Source organism: Gracilinanus agilis, chromosome 1, assembly GCF_016433145.1.
Source record: "Gracilinanus agilis isolate LMUSP501 chromosome 1, AgileGrace, whole genome shotgun sequence".
Taxonomy (NCBI): domain Eukaryota; kingdom Metazoa; phylum Chordata; class Mammalia; order Didelphimorphia; family Didelphidae; genus Gracilinanus; species Gracilinanus agilis.
The window spans coordinates 728481808-728501334 of NC_058130.1; the positions used below are offsets into that span (position 1 = coordinate 728481808).

At 41.9% G+C, this 19527-nt stretch overlaps 1 protein-coding gene across 1 annotated transcript in view; it reads right to left on the reverse strand.

Moving 5' to 3' along the window:
• Window positions 1–19527, reverse strand: part of TMPRSS9 (transmembrane serine protease 9) — a 44838-nt gene that overhangs the window by 21289 nt on the left and 4022 nt on the right. The window contains exons 3-10 of the mRNA XM_044685345.1: window positions 14800–14867; window positions 14482–14657; window positions 13348–13389; window positions 12543–12656; window positions 9155–9326; window positions 4045–4319; window positions 3801–3937; window positions 2253–2580 (exon numbers count right to left, since the gene is read on the reverse strand). Of these exons, the coding sequence (XP_044541280.1) occupies window positions 2253–2580; window positions 3801–3937; window positions 4045–4319; window positions 9155–9326; window positions 12543–12656; window positions 13348–13389; window positions 14482–14657; window positions 14800–14867 (1312 nt within the window). The remainder of the gene's footprint in view (window positions 1–2252; window positions 2581–3800; window positions 3938–4044; window positions 4320–9154; window positions 9327–12542; window positions 12657–13347; window positions 13390–14481; window positions 14658–14799; window positions 14868–19527) is intronic.

Genomic DNA, 19527 nt, shown 5'->3' on the forward strand with positions numbered 1-19527 from the left:
TTCCTTCCTTCCTTCCTTCCTTCCTTCCTTCCTTCCTTCCTTCCTTCCTTCCTTCCTTCCTTCCTCCTTTCCTTCCTTCTTTCCTACCTCCTTCCCTCCCTTCCTTCTTTCCTACCTCCTTCCCTCCCTTCCTCCTCAGAAGTATCATGAATTCATTACCTCTACCTTTAGGCAAGATTATACTAACCTATTCAAGTTGCTAGGTGGTGCAATAGATAAAAAGTGCTGGGCTTGGAGTCAGGAAGACAGTTTCAGACACTTACTAGCAGAATGATCCTGGCCAAATCACTTTAATTCTATCTACCTCAGTTTCCACAATTCTAAAATGGATATAATAATAGCTTCTCATGGTTGTTATGAAAATCAAATGAGATAACAGCTGTAAAGTGTTAGCACAGTGCCTGGCACATAGTAGGTGCTTAACCAAAGCTTAATTCCCTACCCACCTAGCCAAGCAAATGAGTGTTTATTTTCTTCTTGCATAATGCCCACAGGAGGAGGCTTCACAAATTCTTTAAATGATCTGATTTGGTGAGTTTTTTGTTTTATGAGCAATAGTATGCAGGATTTGGAATCAGGAGATCTGCGTCTAAGATCAAACATTTACTAGGCCTGTGACTGTGGCTGGATCACTTCCAATAGCCTCAGTTTTTCCATCTTCAAAATGAAGAAAATTATGAGGAAGGTCCTATAAAAGAACGTGGTGAGAAGTAGATGGTGACATAGAATGAATACTGGATTTAGAGCAGGAGGATCTGAGTTCTGATTTCTCAGCTTACTACCTGGGTGACCTTGGGAAAGTCACTTTCCTTCTGGCGGGGCTCGATTTTCTCACCTCTTCAAAATAAGTTGGACTGGATGGTCTCTGAGATTGCTTTTGGTTTAAAATATCATGATCCAAGTTATAAGAGCGTTTGTAGTTTTAGCAGAATAGTTAGAGAGCTGGCCTTGGAGCCAGGAAAGCCTTGGTTCAAATCTTATTTCTGACTCCTAGTGTCTGTTAAGTCACTTTACTCTCTATACCTTTTTGTATGTGTCATGGGCCCTTTTGGCAGTCAGTCTGGTGAAGCCAATAACTAATTAAACTAAAAAACAGTGTTAAAATACTTAAAAAAAAAACTATCTTATTGGTTCTAAGGCAGAAGAGCAGTATGGGCCAGGCAATGGAGCCTGAGTGACTTGCCCAGGGCCACCCAGCTAGGAAGTGGCTGAGGCCAGTTTTGAATCTAGGACCTCCCATCTCTACATCTGGCTCTCCATCCATTGAGCCACTCAGCTGCTCCCTTAACATAATAAAAAAACAACCAACCCCCAAAACTCTTACTGTCTGTCTTAGAATCAATAATGTATATTGCTTCTAAGGCAATAGAGCAGTAAGGGCTAGGGAATGTAGGAAATGGGGGTCAAGTGACTTGCCCAGGGTCACATAGCTAGGAAGTGTCTGAGGCTAGATTTGAACCTAGGACCTCCTATCTCTAGGTCTGGATCTCCATCCACTGAGCCACCCAGCTTCCCCCCCCCCCCCATTACTTTCATTCATTCATTCATTCATTCATTCATTTATTTATTAAACCCTTATCTTCCCTCTTAGAACCAAGTATTGGTTCTAAGGCAGAAGAGTGGTAAGGGCTAGGCAAATGGGGTCAAGTGACTTGCCCAGGATCACACAGCTAGGAAGTGTCTGAGGCCACATTTGAACTCAGGACCTCCCATTTCTGGGCCTGACTCTCAATCCACTGAGCCATCTCACTTCATTTTGCATCAGCTTGTACAAGTCTTCCCTGTTTTTTTTTTTTTTTTTAAACCCTTCTGTCTTGGAGTCAATACTGTGTATTGGCTCCAAGGCAGAAGGGTGGTAAGGGTAGGCAATGGGGGTCAAGTGACTTGCCCAAGGTCACAGTTAGGAAGTGTCTGAGGCCAGATTTGAACCTAGGACTTCCCATCTCTGGGTCTGGCTCTCCATCCACTGAGCCACCCCCCCCACCCCCCAAATAATTTTAGAATGAGCTTATGGACATCAGGCTAAGCATTATTGCTCCGGACAGCCCTCTAATAAAGATGCTGACCTATCTGGGTAAGGGGAGTTTCCTCCTCTGGGAGATCCCTTCAGCAGCTGAAGCCCAAGCCTGATCCTCATCCCTAGTGATTCTTCCTCTTATCACTACAAGCCTCGGTGGAGGAGCAGCTGTTCTGAGCTGCCCGTAGAGGGTCCTCGTTCCAGAGCAGCATCTGCCAATATCCTTGTACATTACCTTGTGGCCTGGCGCTGGTGCCAGGATGCAGAGACGCCCCGTCCAGGTCTGTGCCGGTGACCATCTTGGGCTTGGTGGTGGTGCTGGTCACAAGCTTCTCTGTCGTCAAGAGCCAGTCACTGCTGGTGGTGGAGTCAGAAAAGACGGCCGGCGCACCGACAGTGGGTGCCGTCGAGATGGTCTCCAAAATCCAGTCTCGAACCCTGGTCACGCGGACGTAGACCCCCGGCCTCCGGGCTTCTGCACAGCCAATGCCCCAGCTTACAATGCCAGCCAGGAAGAACCTCCCCGAGGGCTCGTCGCAGACTAGCGGTCCTCCCGAGTCACCCTGCGCGTAAAAGCCGTCGATTTGGGATCCTGCGGTCCCGAGGGGCTTCTGGGAGCAGCTCAGAACCCGACTTGGTTGAATTCTGATGAAGAAATCCCCTTTTACCCCCCGACTTTGGGTTTCCCCGCGCAGGGAGCCTAGGAAGTATTCCTGCTGGAGGACAGGCACCTCCCATCCCAGAGATAATGGCGCCATTTTGGGGATGGGCGGGAGATGATTTCCTGTCTCTGCTGCTGCCCTTTCAAACACAAACAGAACCTTTTTTTACCAGGAACCAGAAGGCACCCTCAGAGGGCATCCCGTCCAACCTGAATGGTAAATCTCTACGTTATCTTTAACAAATGGTTATCCAGCTACCACTTTAAGACTTCCTATGGGAGAAAACCCACTACACTACACTACCATTTTATTTACTTTTATTTTTTCTAAACCCTCACCTTCTGTTTTGGAATCAGTACTGTGTATTGGTTCTAAGGCAGAAGAGCAGTTAGGGCTAGGCCATGGGGGTTCAGTGACTTGCCCAGGGTCACATCCTCCCTTTTCCTGAGCTACTTATCCATATGGCCACTTAACACCTAACATATCACTTATATCTCTTGTTCCTCATTCTATGACTTTTAAAATTTATTTTTATTTTATTTATTTTTGTATTTCTATTTTTATTGTTTTAGAATATTTTCTATGGTTACATGATTCAACTTCTCCCCCCCTCCCGGTAGCCAACCTCAATTCCACTGGGTTTTACACCTAATCCCATATTATTGATACCACGACTTTTTAAAAACCCTTACTGGCCGTCTTGAAATCCATGCGAAGTATCAGTTCACAGGCAGAAGAACAGTAAGGACTAGACGATGGGGGTGAAGTGATTTACTCAGGGTCACCCAGCTAGAAAGTGTCTGATGCTAGATTTGAACCCAGGACCTCCTGTCTCTAGCCCTGGCTCTCCATCCACTGAGGCACCCAGTTGCCCCCAGTTTTTTGTTATTATTTTGATTAATTATTATTATTAGCTGGAGAACCGGGGTGGCTTACCCCCGGAGCTTCCTCGAGGGTAGAACCGTCTTTTATCTCTTTGTCGTATCCCTAGAACTTAGCACAATGCCTGGCACAGAGAAGGTGCTTATTCACGTTTATCGCCTGATGGAGAGGGGTCGTGCGGTGGGAGCAGGGGGCAGAGGACGCCCTAGTCCCTGATCCCCACAGGGCTGGCACCTCACCTGACAGGAATCCACCTTCCCGTCCAGGTAGCCGGCACACACCATCCTGTCCGTGAGCGCGTTGCTGTAGAGGCTCGCACACAGCGCCTGGTCCAGCAGCTCCACCGTCGCCTTCTGGAGGACTTCCGGTTTCACCACTGGAGAGGCAGAGAAAGCAGACGGGGGGGCCTCAGGGACGCCCTCTCCCCCTCCCTCGCCTCCTCTCTGGGCTCCGGGTTCCCAAACCATCCCCAGCGATGCTTACAGAAATCCTCCTTAAGGTAGCCCCAGCCGGAGATGAGGCATTTCTTCCTGGGAGGGAAGACGTGAGAGGCGGAGGGGAGGCACACGGGCTGGATGTGGCTGGTGAACGGCAAGGGGCTGCCCAGTTCCAGGACGGCCACGTCAAAGTCTGCGGTGTCCGAGTTGTAGAAGGGGTGTTTGATGATCTGGGCCACGCGGGCCTTCACGGTGCCGCTGTCGGAGCCGCTGAGAAAGGTGGTCCCGGCGTAGGCCATCCAGACGGTGGGGTCCTGGAATCTGGGGGAGCAAACCGCGCATCAGAGCCCCCCCGCAACCCCCTGGGGGGGCTCCCGTCTCTCCAGAGTGTGGCAGAAATGCGCTTGTTCTCTTACTCTGGATCTCCACCCCAAAGAGATCAAAGAAAGAGGGGAAAGGACCCACGGGGGCAAAAGTAGTTAGAGCGGCTTTTTTTTTTTTTTTTTTTCATAGCAAAGAAGTGGAAACTCCTGGGAGGTGCCTTGCTAGAGGGGAAATGCCTCACCCGGTGAGGGTTCATGCATGGTGCTCTGAAGAGAATTCTTTGGTGCTGGAAGAAAGAACGAAGGGAGAAATGGCTCGTGGGCTCCGGGAGGGGGCATGGAAAGAACGAGGGTCATGGAACCATGGAAAAAGATTCTAAATGAACTAATTAAATAAAAAATGAAGAAATGAAGAAAAAACCCAACAACAAAGGGGAAGGCTTCAGAGAAACCTGGGAAGACTTACAGTAACTGATGCAGTGTCACGAGCAGAACCAAGAGATAATAACCACCTTGCAAAGATAAATAACTCTGAAAGATCAGTTTGACTCCCTGTTCACTTAAAGCCTTCAGTCTCTGTTCTTCCTATGTGCCTTTTAAGAATTTTATACTTAGGGGGCAACTGGGTAGGTCAGTGGATTGAGAGCCTGGGTTCAAATCTTTCCTTAGACCCTTCCTAGCTGGGTGACTCTGGGCAAGTCACTTCACCCCTATTGCCCAGCTCTTACCACTCTTCTGCCTTGTAACCAATACTCAGTATGGATTCTAAGACTGAAGGTAAGGGCTTAAAATAAAAATAAAAATTTTAAAAATCAATATTATGGATCACTCTATTGCAAATATTAATAATATGGAAATAGGTCTTGATCAATGACACATGTAGAACCCAGTGGAACTGCTCTTGGCTTTGGGAGTGGGGAGGGAAAGAACATGAATCATGTAACCATGGGGGGGGGGGAAATTTCCAAATAAATAAATAAGATTTAAAGGGGAAAAAAATCTATATTATGTATTGGTTCTAAGACCGAAGAGTGGTAAGGGCTAGGCAATGGAGGTTAAATGACTTACCCAGGATCACTCAGCCAGGAAGTATCTGAGGCCAGATTTGACCCCAGGACCTTCCATTTCTAGACCTGGCTCTCACTCAATTCATTGAGCCATCTAGCTGCCCCCAAGAGCCTCAGTTCTAATCGTATTAATTCCTTGTACACAGGCTGGAATAGCCCTCCCCACAACGATTTTTCAGTGGGAGTTTTTCTGAGCTGCTTTCTCTGTTGCCCACCTTCTATGGGCGCAGAAGAATACTTGCACATCCACATTCTTTATGGGTACGGGTGTATTCACCAAATTGACAAAAGAGAATTTTTCCTTGATGGATTTCTCTCGGCCTATGGCTAGGATGAGGCGAGGACAAGATGATAAATCATACTTTAAGGTTTGCAAACTGCAGTACGTTTATCCTCTCCTCTGGACCTCCCAGCAGCCCTGCTGTTCTTGTCTTCTTTGCTTTTTTGGGATGAGAAGCTCAGAGCCTGAGACCGGGTCCGACTGGTCCAGAAATGGAATCTGGTCCTAGGGCTTCTTGATCCCAGGTCCAACCCTCTATCTGCTGCCCCATGACTGCCTCTTCACACTTCAGAGACTCTCCAAGGCCATTCATGCTGACTTTGAATGAAAACTCTTGCTTCTGCTTTCTCTCTATCCTATGATGATGGCAATGTGGTACCTGCCTGGCAGTCAGCTCAGTAACAGCCTGAGACCTACTAGATTCTTGTATCCTCCTTCCTCTGTGGCCTCGGCTAAGATCCCTGCCATTATCTGCTAAAATGGGATTTAAACTGATTCTTCTAGGAGAGAGAGAGAGATCCACTTGTTAACTGCTGACTACTAAAAATTGAGAACCGTCTTCAAGTGGATAGATTCCCTGCCTTAACTGGTATACCATAGAAGAAAATAATAATATCGTTCAAGTTTGTTATTCAATTGCTTTTGGCTGTGGCTGAATCTTTGTGACCCCATTTGGGGTTTTATTGGAAAAGACACTGGAGTGGTTGGTCATTTCCTTCTCCAGCTCAATTTTCAGATGGGGAAACTGAGGCCAACGGGGTTAAGGGACTTGCCCAGGGTCAAACAGCTAAAATGTGCCTAAGGCTAGATTTCAAATCACAAAGATGAATCTTCTTGATTCCAAACCCAGTGTTCTATCTGCTGCCTTCAAGTGGGTACTTGCCTTAACTGGTGGTATATAGTAGACGGAAACAATAATAACATTACTCATTAATAGGGAATCTCCTCAATGTGGATATTCCCTCCAATGATGCAGATTACACCTTATCCATGGCTGCCTGTTTTCCATGTTTCTTGTCCATGTCCTCCCATTAATTTGCCATAAGGCTATCCATCTCATGTGTTGAAGGCCTTCCTCTCCTTCTCACACCTTGAGGATCTGGATGTTCACATATCTTCTCTTTCTATTATGGATTGTCTATTTTTTCAATATTCTATTTCTATATTTCGATGATGCATTTCCCCTACCCTTTAGGGCTAACAACTTTTTTTCAAAGGGGAAATTAAGAATAGTGGGATAGAAGCATATGATGTTTAATTGGGTTTATGTTTTTGGTTTTTATAAAATTACTTACAAAAATGAAAATGACCAATATGGAAATGTGTTTTGCATAATTGTACATGGATACTGAATCGCCTGCCAGCACCGGGAGGGGGAAAGGAAAGGAGGGAGGGAAATAAGCTAAAAAAGCCAAGGTGATCTACTGCATCCCAAGCTATCAACAGTCATCTTGGCTTTTGTCTTGCCATTGGACTTTGATGACTCTGGGAGGGAGGGAGAGACGGACAACTTTGTACAATTCTGCCTCACTTAAATCCAATTTATGCTTGGGTCAAAAGACATTGCCAGTGATGTTATTTTGGTCTTCTTTAAATATGGAGGACAACCTCCGCCACCACCATAATTTGAGCAATAGTAGATATTCTCCATCCATTTGGTCTTTCCTGTGTGGAGAGTCAGGCCAAACTTTTGAATGGTTACAGATCTCTTCTAGGCGTTTTCATAATGTTTTGGGATTGGATACAACTAGCATAATGTCATCTGCAGAAAGGAACATCTGCATGACCTCATTGTCCAGAAGTGACAAAGACATCTCAGACGTCCACTTCAACTTGGATGCTACTCTGGATTTCTTTCGTTGCAGTGGTGAACCCCTTCAAAGAGCATGAGTCTCCCTGTTTTATGTCTTACTCAATGTTTATGGCCACAGGTTCCTGGAATAGGGTTATTTCTGTTCTTTTATTTTTTAAGGAATCTTGAATGATTTTGATGTATGGAAGGGAGATGCCTTATTGGAGGGAAGCCTTTAAAGTAATGTTTTGTTCTTCGATCTTTTTTATAATCAATGAACGAAAAGCATAGCTTGCTCTTGTGTTCCTCTCCATCTTTTAGTCAGTTGAAAAATGGCAGAGGTATAGTGATTGTAGAATATCCCTCGTGAAAGCCTTTGTTTCCTACAGATGCCCTCATCAAGGATGCCCTCAATTTGTGCATAGACAAGTGTGGATATATATTTTACAAAATTCTTATAAATAGTTATTGGTGTTGCTTCAGGTGCTTTGTTGGAGGGAAAGTATTAAAAGGTTCCAGACTTTTTTCCATGTCTTTGGTATCTTCCCCTCCTTCATATACCTCATCAATTGTACTACCTCCAGCCAGGATGGGATCTCTTCTAAGTATGCTTGGTTCAATAGAGCTACCTTTCCTATATTTGTTCTGCTTATTGTTATTTCTACTTATCCCATAAACATGATTAGGACTGTAATGTTAGAGATCAAGGATGGGGCTCAAAGTGAAAAGAATTGTACCTGCAAACAAATTCTCATTAAAAAAATCTTTGGGGGGCAGTCAAGTGGCTCAGTGGATAACACCAGGCTTGGAGATGGGAAGTTCTAGGTCCAAATCTGAACTCAGACACTTCCTAGCTATGTGACCTTAGCCAAGTGACTTCATCCCCATTGCCTAGTCCTTACCACTCTTCTGCCTTAGATCCAATATATAGTAAGGGTTTAAAGTAAATATATTAAAGTAAGGTAAGTTTAAAGTAAAATGAAAGGTAAGGGTTTAAAAAAATCTTTGAAGATCTTTTCCATTTTTCTTTTTTATGTTATCCTTCCATTTTCATTTTTTTAAAATCCTTACCTTCTGCCTTAGAATCAGTACTGTGAATTGGTTTCAGGGCAGAAGAATGGTAAGGGCTAGTCAATGGAGGTTAAATGACTTGTCTAGAGTCACACAGCTAGGAAGTGTCTGAGGTCACATTTGAACCCAGGACCTCCCATCCCTAGGTCTGGCTCTCCATCCACTGAGCTACCCAGCTGCCCCTTTCCATTTTCATTCTTATTTACCCTTGAGATGTTTTGCAGGACATAAATCTTATGGCACAGACCTATATACTGTAAAGCAGCCCAATAAACACCGTATTCATAGAGTGGTAATAGTAGAAGGGTCTATAGAGATCATCTAATTCAATCATCTGATTTTTTTACAAGAGGATTTTTAGACAAGGAAGCTGAAGTGAAGGTGACTTAGCTAGTAAATAAAGCCTTTGGAATCTGAACCTTTATCTCTTGACTATACATTCAATGCTTTCTTAATACTCCCCACCTTCTGGAGCCACACCTTGATCCACTATAGTAGCAAGAAGGTGAAATAATCCAACTAATATCCATTTTTTTAAAAAAAATTTGCTTTTAGCAGAGAGTGGTGGCCACTCTGAGCCCATCTGAGAAATGGGTGGATGAAGCGGCACACAGGGAGCTTACTCATTGAAGCAGTGAGCTGCTGATACCAGCCATTTGGCACCGAGGATGGCTGCCCCACAGAAGTGTTCGTTGTTTTCTCGAAGGCTGACTTGCCAGGGAAACTCTCCCCTGGCAGCCTCCATTCCTCCCACAATCCTGTTGGCTGATTTTAAGGCAGGTCGGCCTCCACAGTCTGAAAGAGACAAAAAGACAAAACATTGGACTTTCATGCTCAGGTACCAGAGAAGCTGCCATTGAGAGGTAGCCTGTTGCTAGAAGACCCCAACAGAACCAAGGCTTTGGAAGGGATCTCTGAGGCCATCCATGGGTGGGCAACCCTTCTCTGAACAGGAATCAACCTGATGACCTCCCCATGGAGTCCAGCTTCTATGGGAAGGAAGTCGAGCTTCCTCTGTCACAGTAAAGGTCTTTTTTCGTTGAACCCCCATCCGGCCATCCCCCACCCCGAATCCAGTACTTGTCATTGATTCTTCTAACCCAAGTGTAATTTATATTTAATTTACATTTTACATTTAGTTTACATTTACATTTAATTTAAAAAATTTAAAGATTTAAGTCCATCTTACTAGATTTAATCCTTTATTTTAGACTATTGAGACTTTGAAATATATTAAGTCTGACATTCAATGTATTAGCTATATTGCTTCAACAAATATTTCAGGGACAGCTAGGTGGCTCTGTGGCTAGAAAGAAGGCCTGACTTGGAGATGGGAGGTCTTAGGTTCAAATCTGGCCTCAGTCACGTCGCTTCACTCCCATTGCCCAGCCCTTACTGCTCTTCTGCTTTGGAACGGATACTTAGTATTGATTCTAAGGCAGAAGGTGAGGGCTTAAAATAAATAAATATTTTAACCATGCCCTTCCCTAAGTTATCGATCGAAATGTGAACACTAGGTAAAGCACAAATGGCTTTGAGGACATCGTTGGAGATCTCCAAATTGACAGCAACCCATTAATTAACTCTTTGGGCATAATTTTTCAGTCTGTTCCAAGTCTACCTAAACGTGCTGTTATCTGACCCACATCTGTCTCTCTTGTCCATGAGAATCACAAAATGGGAGGCCTGGAAAGGACCTTGGCGTCCATCCAAGTCCAACCCATACCCCAGAAAGGATCCTCATGACTACATAGCTTTAAAAAAATACATTTTATGTATTTATTATAAAATATATATAGTAAATAAAATAAAAATAACAAACACAATAATATATAATAAAATAATTATAAAGTATAATAGAAGATATATAATATACAATAGAAAAATAAAATAGAAAATATGTAAAATAATAAAATAATAATTTGCCTTTATACTTCTATCACTTCTGAAAAAGAAAACAAAAATTCTTGCCCCTTCTCGTTGAATTCTCATCTGTTTTGTTATAATTTTTTCTTATCCTAATGAATTTTGTTTTTAAATTATATATTTTTTCTAATTACACATAAAAACAATTATTAACATTCGTTTAAAAAATGTTTAAATCCAAATTTTCTCCCTTCCTCCCTCCCTCCCTTCCTGTCCCTTCTCTGAGACAATAAGCAATTTGAAATAGTAAGCTATAACAAATATATTATATATGTACGCATACACATATGTACATACGCACACATATATGTTATATATGTATGCACGCACCCATCACAGATTAGCCAATGACCGCATATCTTAAGAGTGCTTGTCTAGGTTCTATAGGAGGAGAGACCCATTTATTATCTCAGAGGCAGCCTTCAGAGAACTCTAAGTGTTAGGATTTAATACATCTTCCACAAGCTTATGGTTCAGTCATTTCTCAGTTATATCCAACTCTTTGTGACTCCATTTGGGGTTTTCTTGGCAAAGATACTGGAGTGGTTTGCCATTTCCTTCTCCAGCTCATTTTACAGATGAAAAAACTGAGGCCAACAGGGTTGAGTGATTTACTCAAGGTCACCCAACTAGTAAGTGTCTGAGGCAAAATTTGAACTTAGGGAGTGTTTTTTTTTTAAACTTTTATCTTCCGTCTTAGAATCAGTACTATGTATTGGTTCCTAGGTGGAAGATTGGTAAGGGTGGGCAATGGGGGTCAAGTGACTTGCCCAGGGTCACACAGCTAGGAAGTGTCTCAGGCCAAATTTGAACCCAGGACCTCCTGTCTCTGGGCCTGGCTTCTCAATCCATTGAACAACCCAGCTGCCCCCAGAAAGAGTCTTCTTGACTGTAGGTCTAGTGCTTTGTGTACAATGGCTTGCCACTTAGCTGATAAGTAATAATAGACCATGATAATTATATTTATAATATTATAAATAATTATAGTAATGATTTTATATTAATTTTATTTACACAATTAATTTTAATACTAACTTTAATAATTATATTATTTACAATATAATGTTAATTATAATAATATAATAATAGATACTGATGAAATACATATTGATTGTTAATTGACCAAGCACCTCTAAAGTCCTTTCCTGCACTAGACCTACAGTCCTTGGAAGTGACTTATCCAAGCCCACACAGTTACATGGTGACAAATGAAAACTGAACCTATTTCTCCAGTGTTCAAATACAGAACCATTGCCATTATACCATGCTGACCTGATGTGCCAGGATTCTGGCCTTGCCAAATGCCCCTTTTTTTCTCCTTTGCTGGGCCCAGAGCCAGGAAGATCTAGTTCAGATCTTACCTCAGACATTCACTACTCATATGATCCTGGGATGTTTTTTATCCTCTGTCTCAATTTTCTTATCTGTAAAATGGGAATAATAGTCCCTACCTCCGAGTGTTGTTGTGAGGATCAAATGAGATAACATTTGCAAAATGCTTTGTAGTAAGCACAATATACATGGAATTATTATTAGTATTATGAGCACTAATATTACCAATTAATTATTACTAATAGTAATATTATGATTATTATTCCTCCTGGGGGGGTATTTTTTTTTAAACTCTTATTTTCCACCTTAGAATCAATACTGTGTATTGGTTCTAAGGCAGAAGAGCAGTCAGGGCTAGGCAATGGGGGTGAAGTGACTTGCCCAGGGTCACACAGCTAGGAAGTATCTGAATCCAGATTTGAACCCAGGACCTCCTGTCTCTAGGTCTGGCTCTCAATTCACTGAACTACCCAGCTGCCGCTGGGAGTATTTTCTAACATCCAATCTTGGTTCCTTTCCCCTTTCCTCCTGAAATTTCCTATAGCTTCAAAATCATGAAATTGATGGGTACAGATGGCCATCTCCCACCCCTCCCCATGTCCAAGGTCCCCATTTTGCTAAGGTCCAAGTTGGCCTCAACCCTGTCCCAAGCCAGGATGTCTCCTCTGTGGGGCCCAGAGAGTATCCCTCACAGCTGTGGCCCCTTCCCTGCTCAGTCCCCTGTTAGAGAAAAAGATGGTTGGATCGACTGACCACAATGGGCTTCATCAGAACCATCAGAACAATCCACTTTGCCGTCACATTCAGGGTTCACTTTGGACACACACTGGTTACTCTGGCAGGCAAATGCATTCCCTGGACAGCGCCCTGGGGACAGAGAAGAACCCAATCACCACATTTCTATAGCCACTTAGCCAGTCTCATAGGGACCCTCTCTTCCTTTTAATTTATTTTTAAACCCTCATCTGCCATCTTAGAGTCAATACTGTGTATTGGTTCCAAGGCAGAAGAGTGGTAAGGGATAGGCAATGGGGGTCAAGTGACTTGCCCAGGGCAGATTTATGTAGAAGGTAGAGGGAAGAAAGGAGAGAAATGAGTCAATCAATTTATCCATAGGTATTTATTAATTACCTACCATGTGCTGGACAGTGAGGTTACATGTACAGAGAATAAACTGATCCATTCCCCCCCTCCCCAGGATTTTAGATTCTAATGGAGGAAATAAGTAAATATACAGCAAAAACCATAAAGATAAGGGTTTAAAAAAACAATGGATGCCTTGTCCAATGTTGACTTTTGCAATTGACTTTTTGGACCCTCATTTGAGACTTTACATTTATTCTCTTTAGATTTCATCTTATTAAATTAGCATCCCCCAAGTCCACTTTTGTGAATCTGGCAAATCCATCTCCCCAATGATTTGGTGGCCTTAAGAGTGGTGTTTGGTTGGTTCTAAGGAGTTCAGTTTGTTTGTTTGGAATAGGAAATAGAAAATGAACTACCAAGAGAAAAGCTGTCAACAGAGCCCAGAGCTCCTCTGCAAATAAAAGGGACTCACCTGATTTCCTGCCTCTTTCTAGGGAAGGCAGCTCCTGATTCCCTGCAGTGACAAGGAGAGGGCAGAAAACCAGTCAATTACTCATGAATTTCTGAGGTTTTGCTCATGTTGGTACCACAATGCAGCTGTATGGTAATGGAGAGCTCAGAGGTGGAAGGAAGACTTTTAACTAGGGAAGAGGAAAAAAGATATTGGGGAACATAATGGCAGGTTTGGAAACATTTGCAAGTGGTTCTTGACAACATGACTTGCACTGATGTTTTCTTGCTCTCAAATATATCAGGGTTGGACAAGTCCCTTAGTAATTCAGTGGACTTTTAGTCTAAAGAGTTTCCCTTGAGTGTTTGAGAGTTCGTATTTCATTTTTGGCAGAGAGGGAGGATAAGATTTAAAAACTTAAATACAATCTTTTATTCATTTTTAATTAAAAAAATCCTTACCTTCTATCTTAGAATCAATACTGAGAATCAATTCTAAGGCAGAAGAGCAGCAAGGACTAGGTAGTGTTTGAGGCCAAATTTGAACCCAGGACTTCCAGGGCTGCCTTTCCATCTACTGAGCCATCTAGCTCATCTTTAAAAATCTTTAAATCTTTTTTTTTTTAAACCTTTACCTTCTGCCTTAGAACCAATACTGTGTTGGTTCTAAGGCAAAAGGGTGGTAAGGGCTAGGCAATGGGGGTTAAGTGACTTTCCCAGGGTCACACAGCTAGGAAGTGTCCGAGGCCAGATATGAACTCAGGACCTCCCATCTCTGGGCCTGGCTCTCAATCCACTGAACCACCTAGCTGCCCCCAAAAAATCTTTAAAAATCTTTAATATAATCTTAAAAATCCTTAAATCTTTAAAATAATCTTTAAATAGAAATCTTCAAATCTTTAAAATAAAATCTTTAATCTTTAAAAATAATCTTAAAAATATCTTTTGTTTATTTTTTAATGACATGTAGAAACAACTTTTGACAATTATTTTTGGACATTTTGCAATTCAGAAAATCCAGAAAAAAAAATCAGAGAACTGCTGTTTTCATTTAAAAACACAACACAACACAACACAACACAACACAACACAACACAACACTTCTGAAGTTTTCCTTGGGCCTATCGCCTTTCAGGTCCAGGCTACCATGGCTCACCTGTGAGGGAAGCAGAATAGATAGTCCCATAGGTGGGAAGGGGGATGCTGTGCTCTCGGAACCTCATGGCCAGACCTTGCCGGAGTGTTTCCTCCTCCAGTCCAGAGGTCAGGGACCAGAGGGTTTGGGACACAAAGTGTAGACGGAAACGGACCAGCACGCTGGAGTTCCCATCCCTAAGGTTAAAGAAAGAAGCAGCAGAGACAAAGACACAGAGGCTGATGTTGCCAAGTCTCCATATGCCTTTGCTTGACTGTTATATAGCTCTGAGGAAGAGGAATAAGATGGGGGGCGGGTGGCAGGGGGAAGGGAGCTCACCTATAACTCAGGATGGTGCAGCCAACACAATTCTCTTCTAACTTTGTCTTCTGAAAGCTACTTACAAACTACAAAAGAAAAAATGGTGAGATTGTAGCATGGTTGGTCATACCAGCCTTCTGCTCGCTAGATTCCAACCCCTGCAGGCGACCAACCAATCTCCTAAGAAATAGAGAAGAGAAGGAAAACTGAGGAGATTTTCTGTTTCAAAAGAAAGTTCAGGGAATGGACCATATTATTCCTAGGTTGTCCTTTTCAACTAGTCTTCAAATATTAAATCGTAGAATAGAAGAGCCAGAAGAGACCTTAATGCAGCTTCTTAGAGGTAAGAATACTGAAAGAAGTGATTTGCCTGAAATCCCATATCATGTTAGGGTCAGAACTGGAACCAAAACCCAAGTCTCCTCTGGGATCCATTGACTATTATATATATTATGTATAATATATAAGGTAATAGATAATATAATTTATATAATACTATATATTATATACACTATATATTTTATTATATTAATTGTATCATATTGTATTATATTAAGTTGTATTATGTTATATTATGCTATATTATATTATATTATGTTACATTATTTTACATTGTTATATTACATTATGTTATATTATATTATATTATGTTATATTACGTTACGTTACATTACATTATGTTATATTATATTACATTATATTATACTATACTAAATTATACTATACTATACTTTGTTATGTTATGTTATGTTATATTATGTTATGTTACATCCTTTTGGCTATTGCTCACATAATACACTCTGTCTCCCATGCCTGGAATTCTCTTCCTCCTCATCTTGGCTTGAAGATCCAGCTCAAATTCCACTTTATGCAGATGGCATTCCCCAGGACCCTTTCCTGCCAGTGTCTCTGAGATTACATATTTTTCATTTACTCTCCCCATTCTCATACCCATCTCCTATGTTCCTCCAAGTGTTGGCCAAAGTTCTTCATAAGGAAGTTTACCCAATCCTCCTTAATTTTAGTGCCTTCCCTCTGAGAATAGTCTGGATTTCTCCTGACTGGACAATATCTTGCCAGCCTATATGTTGTCTCTCCTGTTAGACTGTGACTCCATGCCTTTGGGTTGACTGTCTTCCATGCTTCTCACTTCCTCCTTTTAGAATCTCTAGTTGCCTTCAAAGGTCAGCTCAAGCACCATCTCCTGCATGTTGTCTTTCCTGGTCCTTCTAGCTGCTGGTGTCTCCTCTCCAAAAACTGCATTTATTTTCTAAATATATTTATATGTGTATATGTAAGGGCAGTTAGGTGGCACAGTGGATAGAGTGCCAGGCCTAGAGTCAAGAAGACTCATATTCATGAGTTCAAATTTAGCCTCAGATACTTGCCAGCTGTGTGACCCTGAGCTAGTCATGTCACCCTATTTGCCTCAGTTTCCTTATCTGTAAAATGAGCTGGAGAAGGAAATGGGAATCCATTCCAGTATCTCAGCCAAGAAGAACCCAAATGGGGTCATGAAGAATTGGACACAACTGAACAAAAGGGTTCATGTTGCCTTGCCTGGTAAAGTAAGATTCTTGTATCCTTTGGACCTAGCATGCAATGTGCTTGGCCCTTGTCCTCCCCTTTCTCCATGCCAAGCACTGTCACTTCACTCAGAGACCTCCCTCTCCTGACCAGTGACTGCCCAACCATCTAGTATTCTAAGATAGCCCCCAACCATACTTTGCCTCACTTAAGATTGGACTCTCCAGGGAACAGCTGGGTGGCTTAGTGGATTGAGAGCCAGGCTCCAAGATAGGAGGGTCCTGGGTTCAAATCTAGCCTCAGACACTTCCTAGCTATGTGACCCTGGGCAAGTCACTTCACCTCCATTGCCCACCCCTTACCACTTTTCTGCCTTAGGACCAATGCACAACATTGATTCCAAAATGGAATTTTTAAAAAAAAATAGGACTCTCCAACCTTCTTCTCTCCCTTGATTTCCTATTCTTTTCTTCTTAGTTCCCCTTTATTATATTAATTTCCCCCACTATATTCCCCCAAATTATATTAATTTCCTCCATTAGAATGCCCTGAGGCAGGCACTGTTGTTTGCTTAAATCTATATTCCTTGGACAAGTATTTAAGTGCTTAATAAACCATCTATTTAGCTAGGCAGTTAATAAATGCTTGTTAGAAAAAGAACGCTATTCACATCCAGAGAAAGAACTGTGGGAGGAGAAACACAGAAGGAAAACAACTGCTTGATCACATGGTTTGATGAGGATATGATTGGGGATGTAGACCCTAAATGATCACCTTAGTGCAAATATCAATAATATGGAAATAGGTCTTGATCAATGACACATGTAAAACCCAGTGGAATTGCTCGTTGGCTACAGAAGTGAGGTGGGAGGAGGGGAGGGAAAGAACATGAATCACATAACCATGGAAAAATATTCTAAATTAATTAATTAAATAAAAAGTTCAAATAAAAAAATGCTCATTGGTAAGTTAAAGAACCCCCTGGGACACTGAGAGGTAAATGGTTTGCCCAGGGTCACAAGGCCAGGCTATGTCAGAGGCAAATCTTGAATTTAGACCTTTCTGACTCCAAGGTCAACTAACAACCTGTTTATGATGCTCTACTATTTCCCTGCGCCATTTTGGTAAAGTTCTGAACTGTTTTCTTAACCTTTTAAACCTCTAAATTAAATGATTCAAGATACAGCCTGAATTATTTTTTAAATTTAACTTTTAAATTTATTTTTTTATTAATTATATATAATAACAAATTTCCACAAAAGTTTTCCAAAGTTATATGATCCAAATTGTGTCCCTCTCTCCTTTTCCTCCCCCAACTCCTGGAGCTGGCAAGCAATTTGATCTGGGTTATATATGTAGTATCATGCAAAATATATTTCCATATTGTTCATTCTTGTAACTGAATAATCATATAAAACCAAAACCTGGGATTATTTTTTTAAGGTACTATAAGGATGATATTAGAAAATAAGTATTGTTTTATTAGTTTAAAGATAAGAAGCAGAGAAACTGGCTTGAGGAAGAATTGAAGTTTCAAATAGAGCTGAGAGAGAGTGTTAATTTCAACTTGTGGCAGTTAAAACTGTTATTTCTATGACAGTTACACTCTCTGGGTGTGGCATTCCAGGTGTGGGCTTCTGGCAGGCAACAGAGCCACACGCAGTTGCTTTCTCTCAGGGCTGGAGAAGGTAACATCTTTGCCTCTATCTCGGTCTGAGGGAAAGACTTAAAGGAGTGGAGTGTTTTCTTTTTCCAACTAGGGAAACACTATTCATTTATCTGTTGCTGCCTATAGATTGGTTAAACCGTGAAAAGACCAAACAAAACCTGGTCTTTGGTTTGGACTCCGAGTCTATTAAGGCTCAGAGTCCTAACATGATTCTTGTGGAGACTCAACTAGCTAACCTTTGTTATCTTTATAACTTAAAGGTGAAGTTAAGAGTTAGAGTGGTTAGGTTTATTTAGAATAGTATAAGTTTGGTTAGTTAGATCAGGGAGGATTAGTATAGCTTGTGAACTACAGGAGAAGCAGTTCCTTGCGGGACCTGGGAGTTTATTTGGGTGGAATTAGAATCCCTTAGAATTAGAAATCCTTTTTTCCTTTAGATATGTGTTAGTGGAAATTTGGGGTTCATTTGAGACTTAAATATTTAGATATGTGATATAAACTTCCTGTGGATGTTTAGGGGACTTGGAAATTACATTTCCCATGATTCCTCTTGTAATACAGGTAGACAGGAAGTGTGATTGCATGGAGGAACAGTATAAGTACTCCTGATGTCATTGGGGGAGGTTGGGGGAGGTCTCTTTGGTATAAGGCAGCCAGGTGGCAGAAGGTATGGTGGGTGATTTGAATTAGATCTTAGCAGGCCTGTGGTCTTCTTTATTTTACCAACTTGGCTTTAATTAAAATATCAATACTTCTATTTACATCTGTCTATATCCATTTCAATCATAACATATGTATTTAAATAAATAGTTTATTTTTCATAAACAAGAGTCTCTTTAGCATTCCTTGTGCCTTGCATTGCTTGCCTAATTTTATTTTTACAGTACCAGGAAACTTAGAGTTAAGAAGAACCTAGGCTGTGCTGTTGCCCAAACCAAAGAGTCTACTTGACTGAGGACTCAGGCTGAAAGATGTAAAGACCCAGATAGGGTCTTGCAGTGCATGTACAAGAGTCACTGAGGAGAGCTTTGGTAGCTCACTCCCCAGTGGCCTTTTACCTCTATATAAAACTGGCAAAAGAGAATTCCAGCACCTTCCACATAGATACATGCAGAAGGAACATCGGGAAGGACACTGGCATGTTGGAATAGTCCCAGGGGAAGGTGCCCGGGCAGGTGGGAACACTGAAGACTCTGCCATGCAAGGAACAGGGATGGGGACTCAGAATGTTTAGTATGAAGAGAAGGGGTGACTGGTGGGGCTCGCATGTTGATAAGACTTGACTCTTCCTGTTTCTACCTCCTGGCTTCCCTGGCTTCCTTCTGGTCTTGGCTAAAATCCCATCTTCTGTAAAAATTGTTTTCCTGTCTTCCCTAATGCTTATGCCAAGGCCTCTGAGACCCCCCCCCCCAGTTTATCATGATATATCTTGTCTGTATGTAATTGTTTCTGTGTCTCCCGCATTCCATCGTGATCTCATTGACAGAAGAGACTGGTTTTTGCCTTCCTTTGTATCTTCAGCACTGGCTGGCAAATGTCTGGCATAGAGG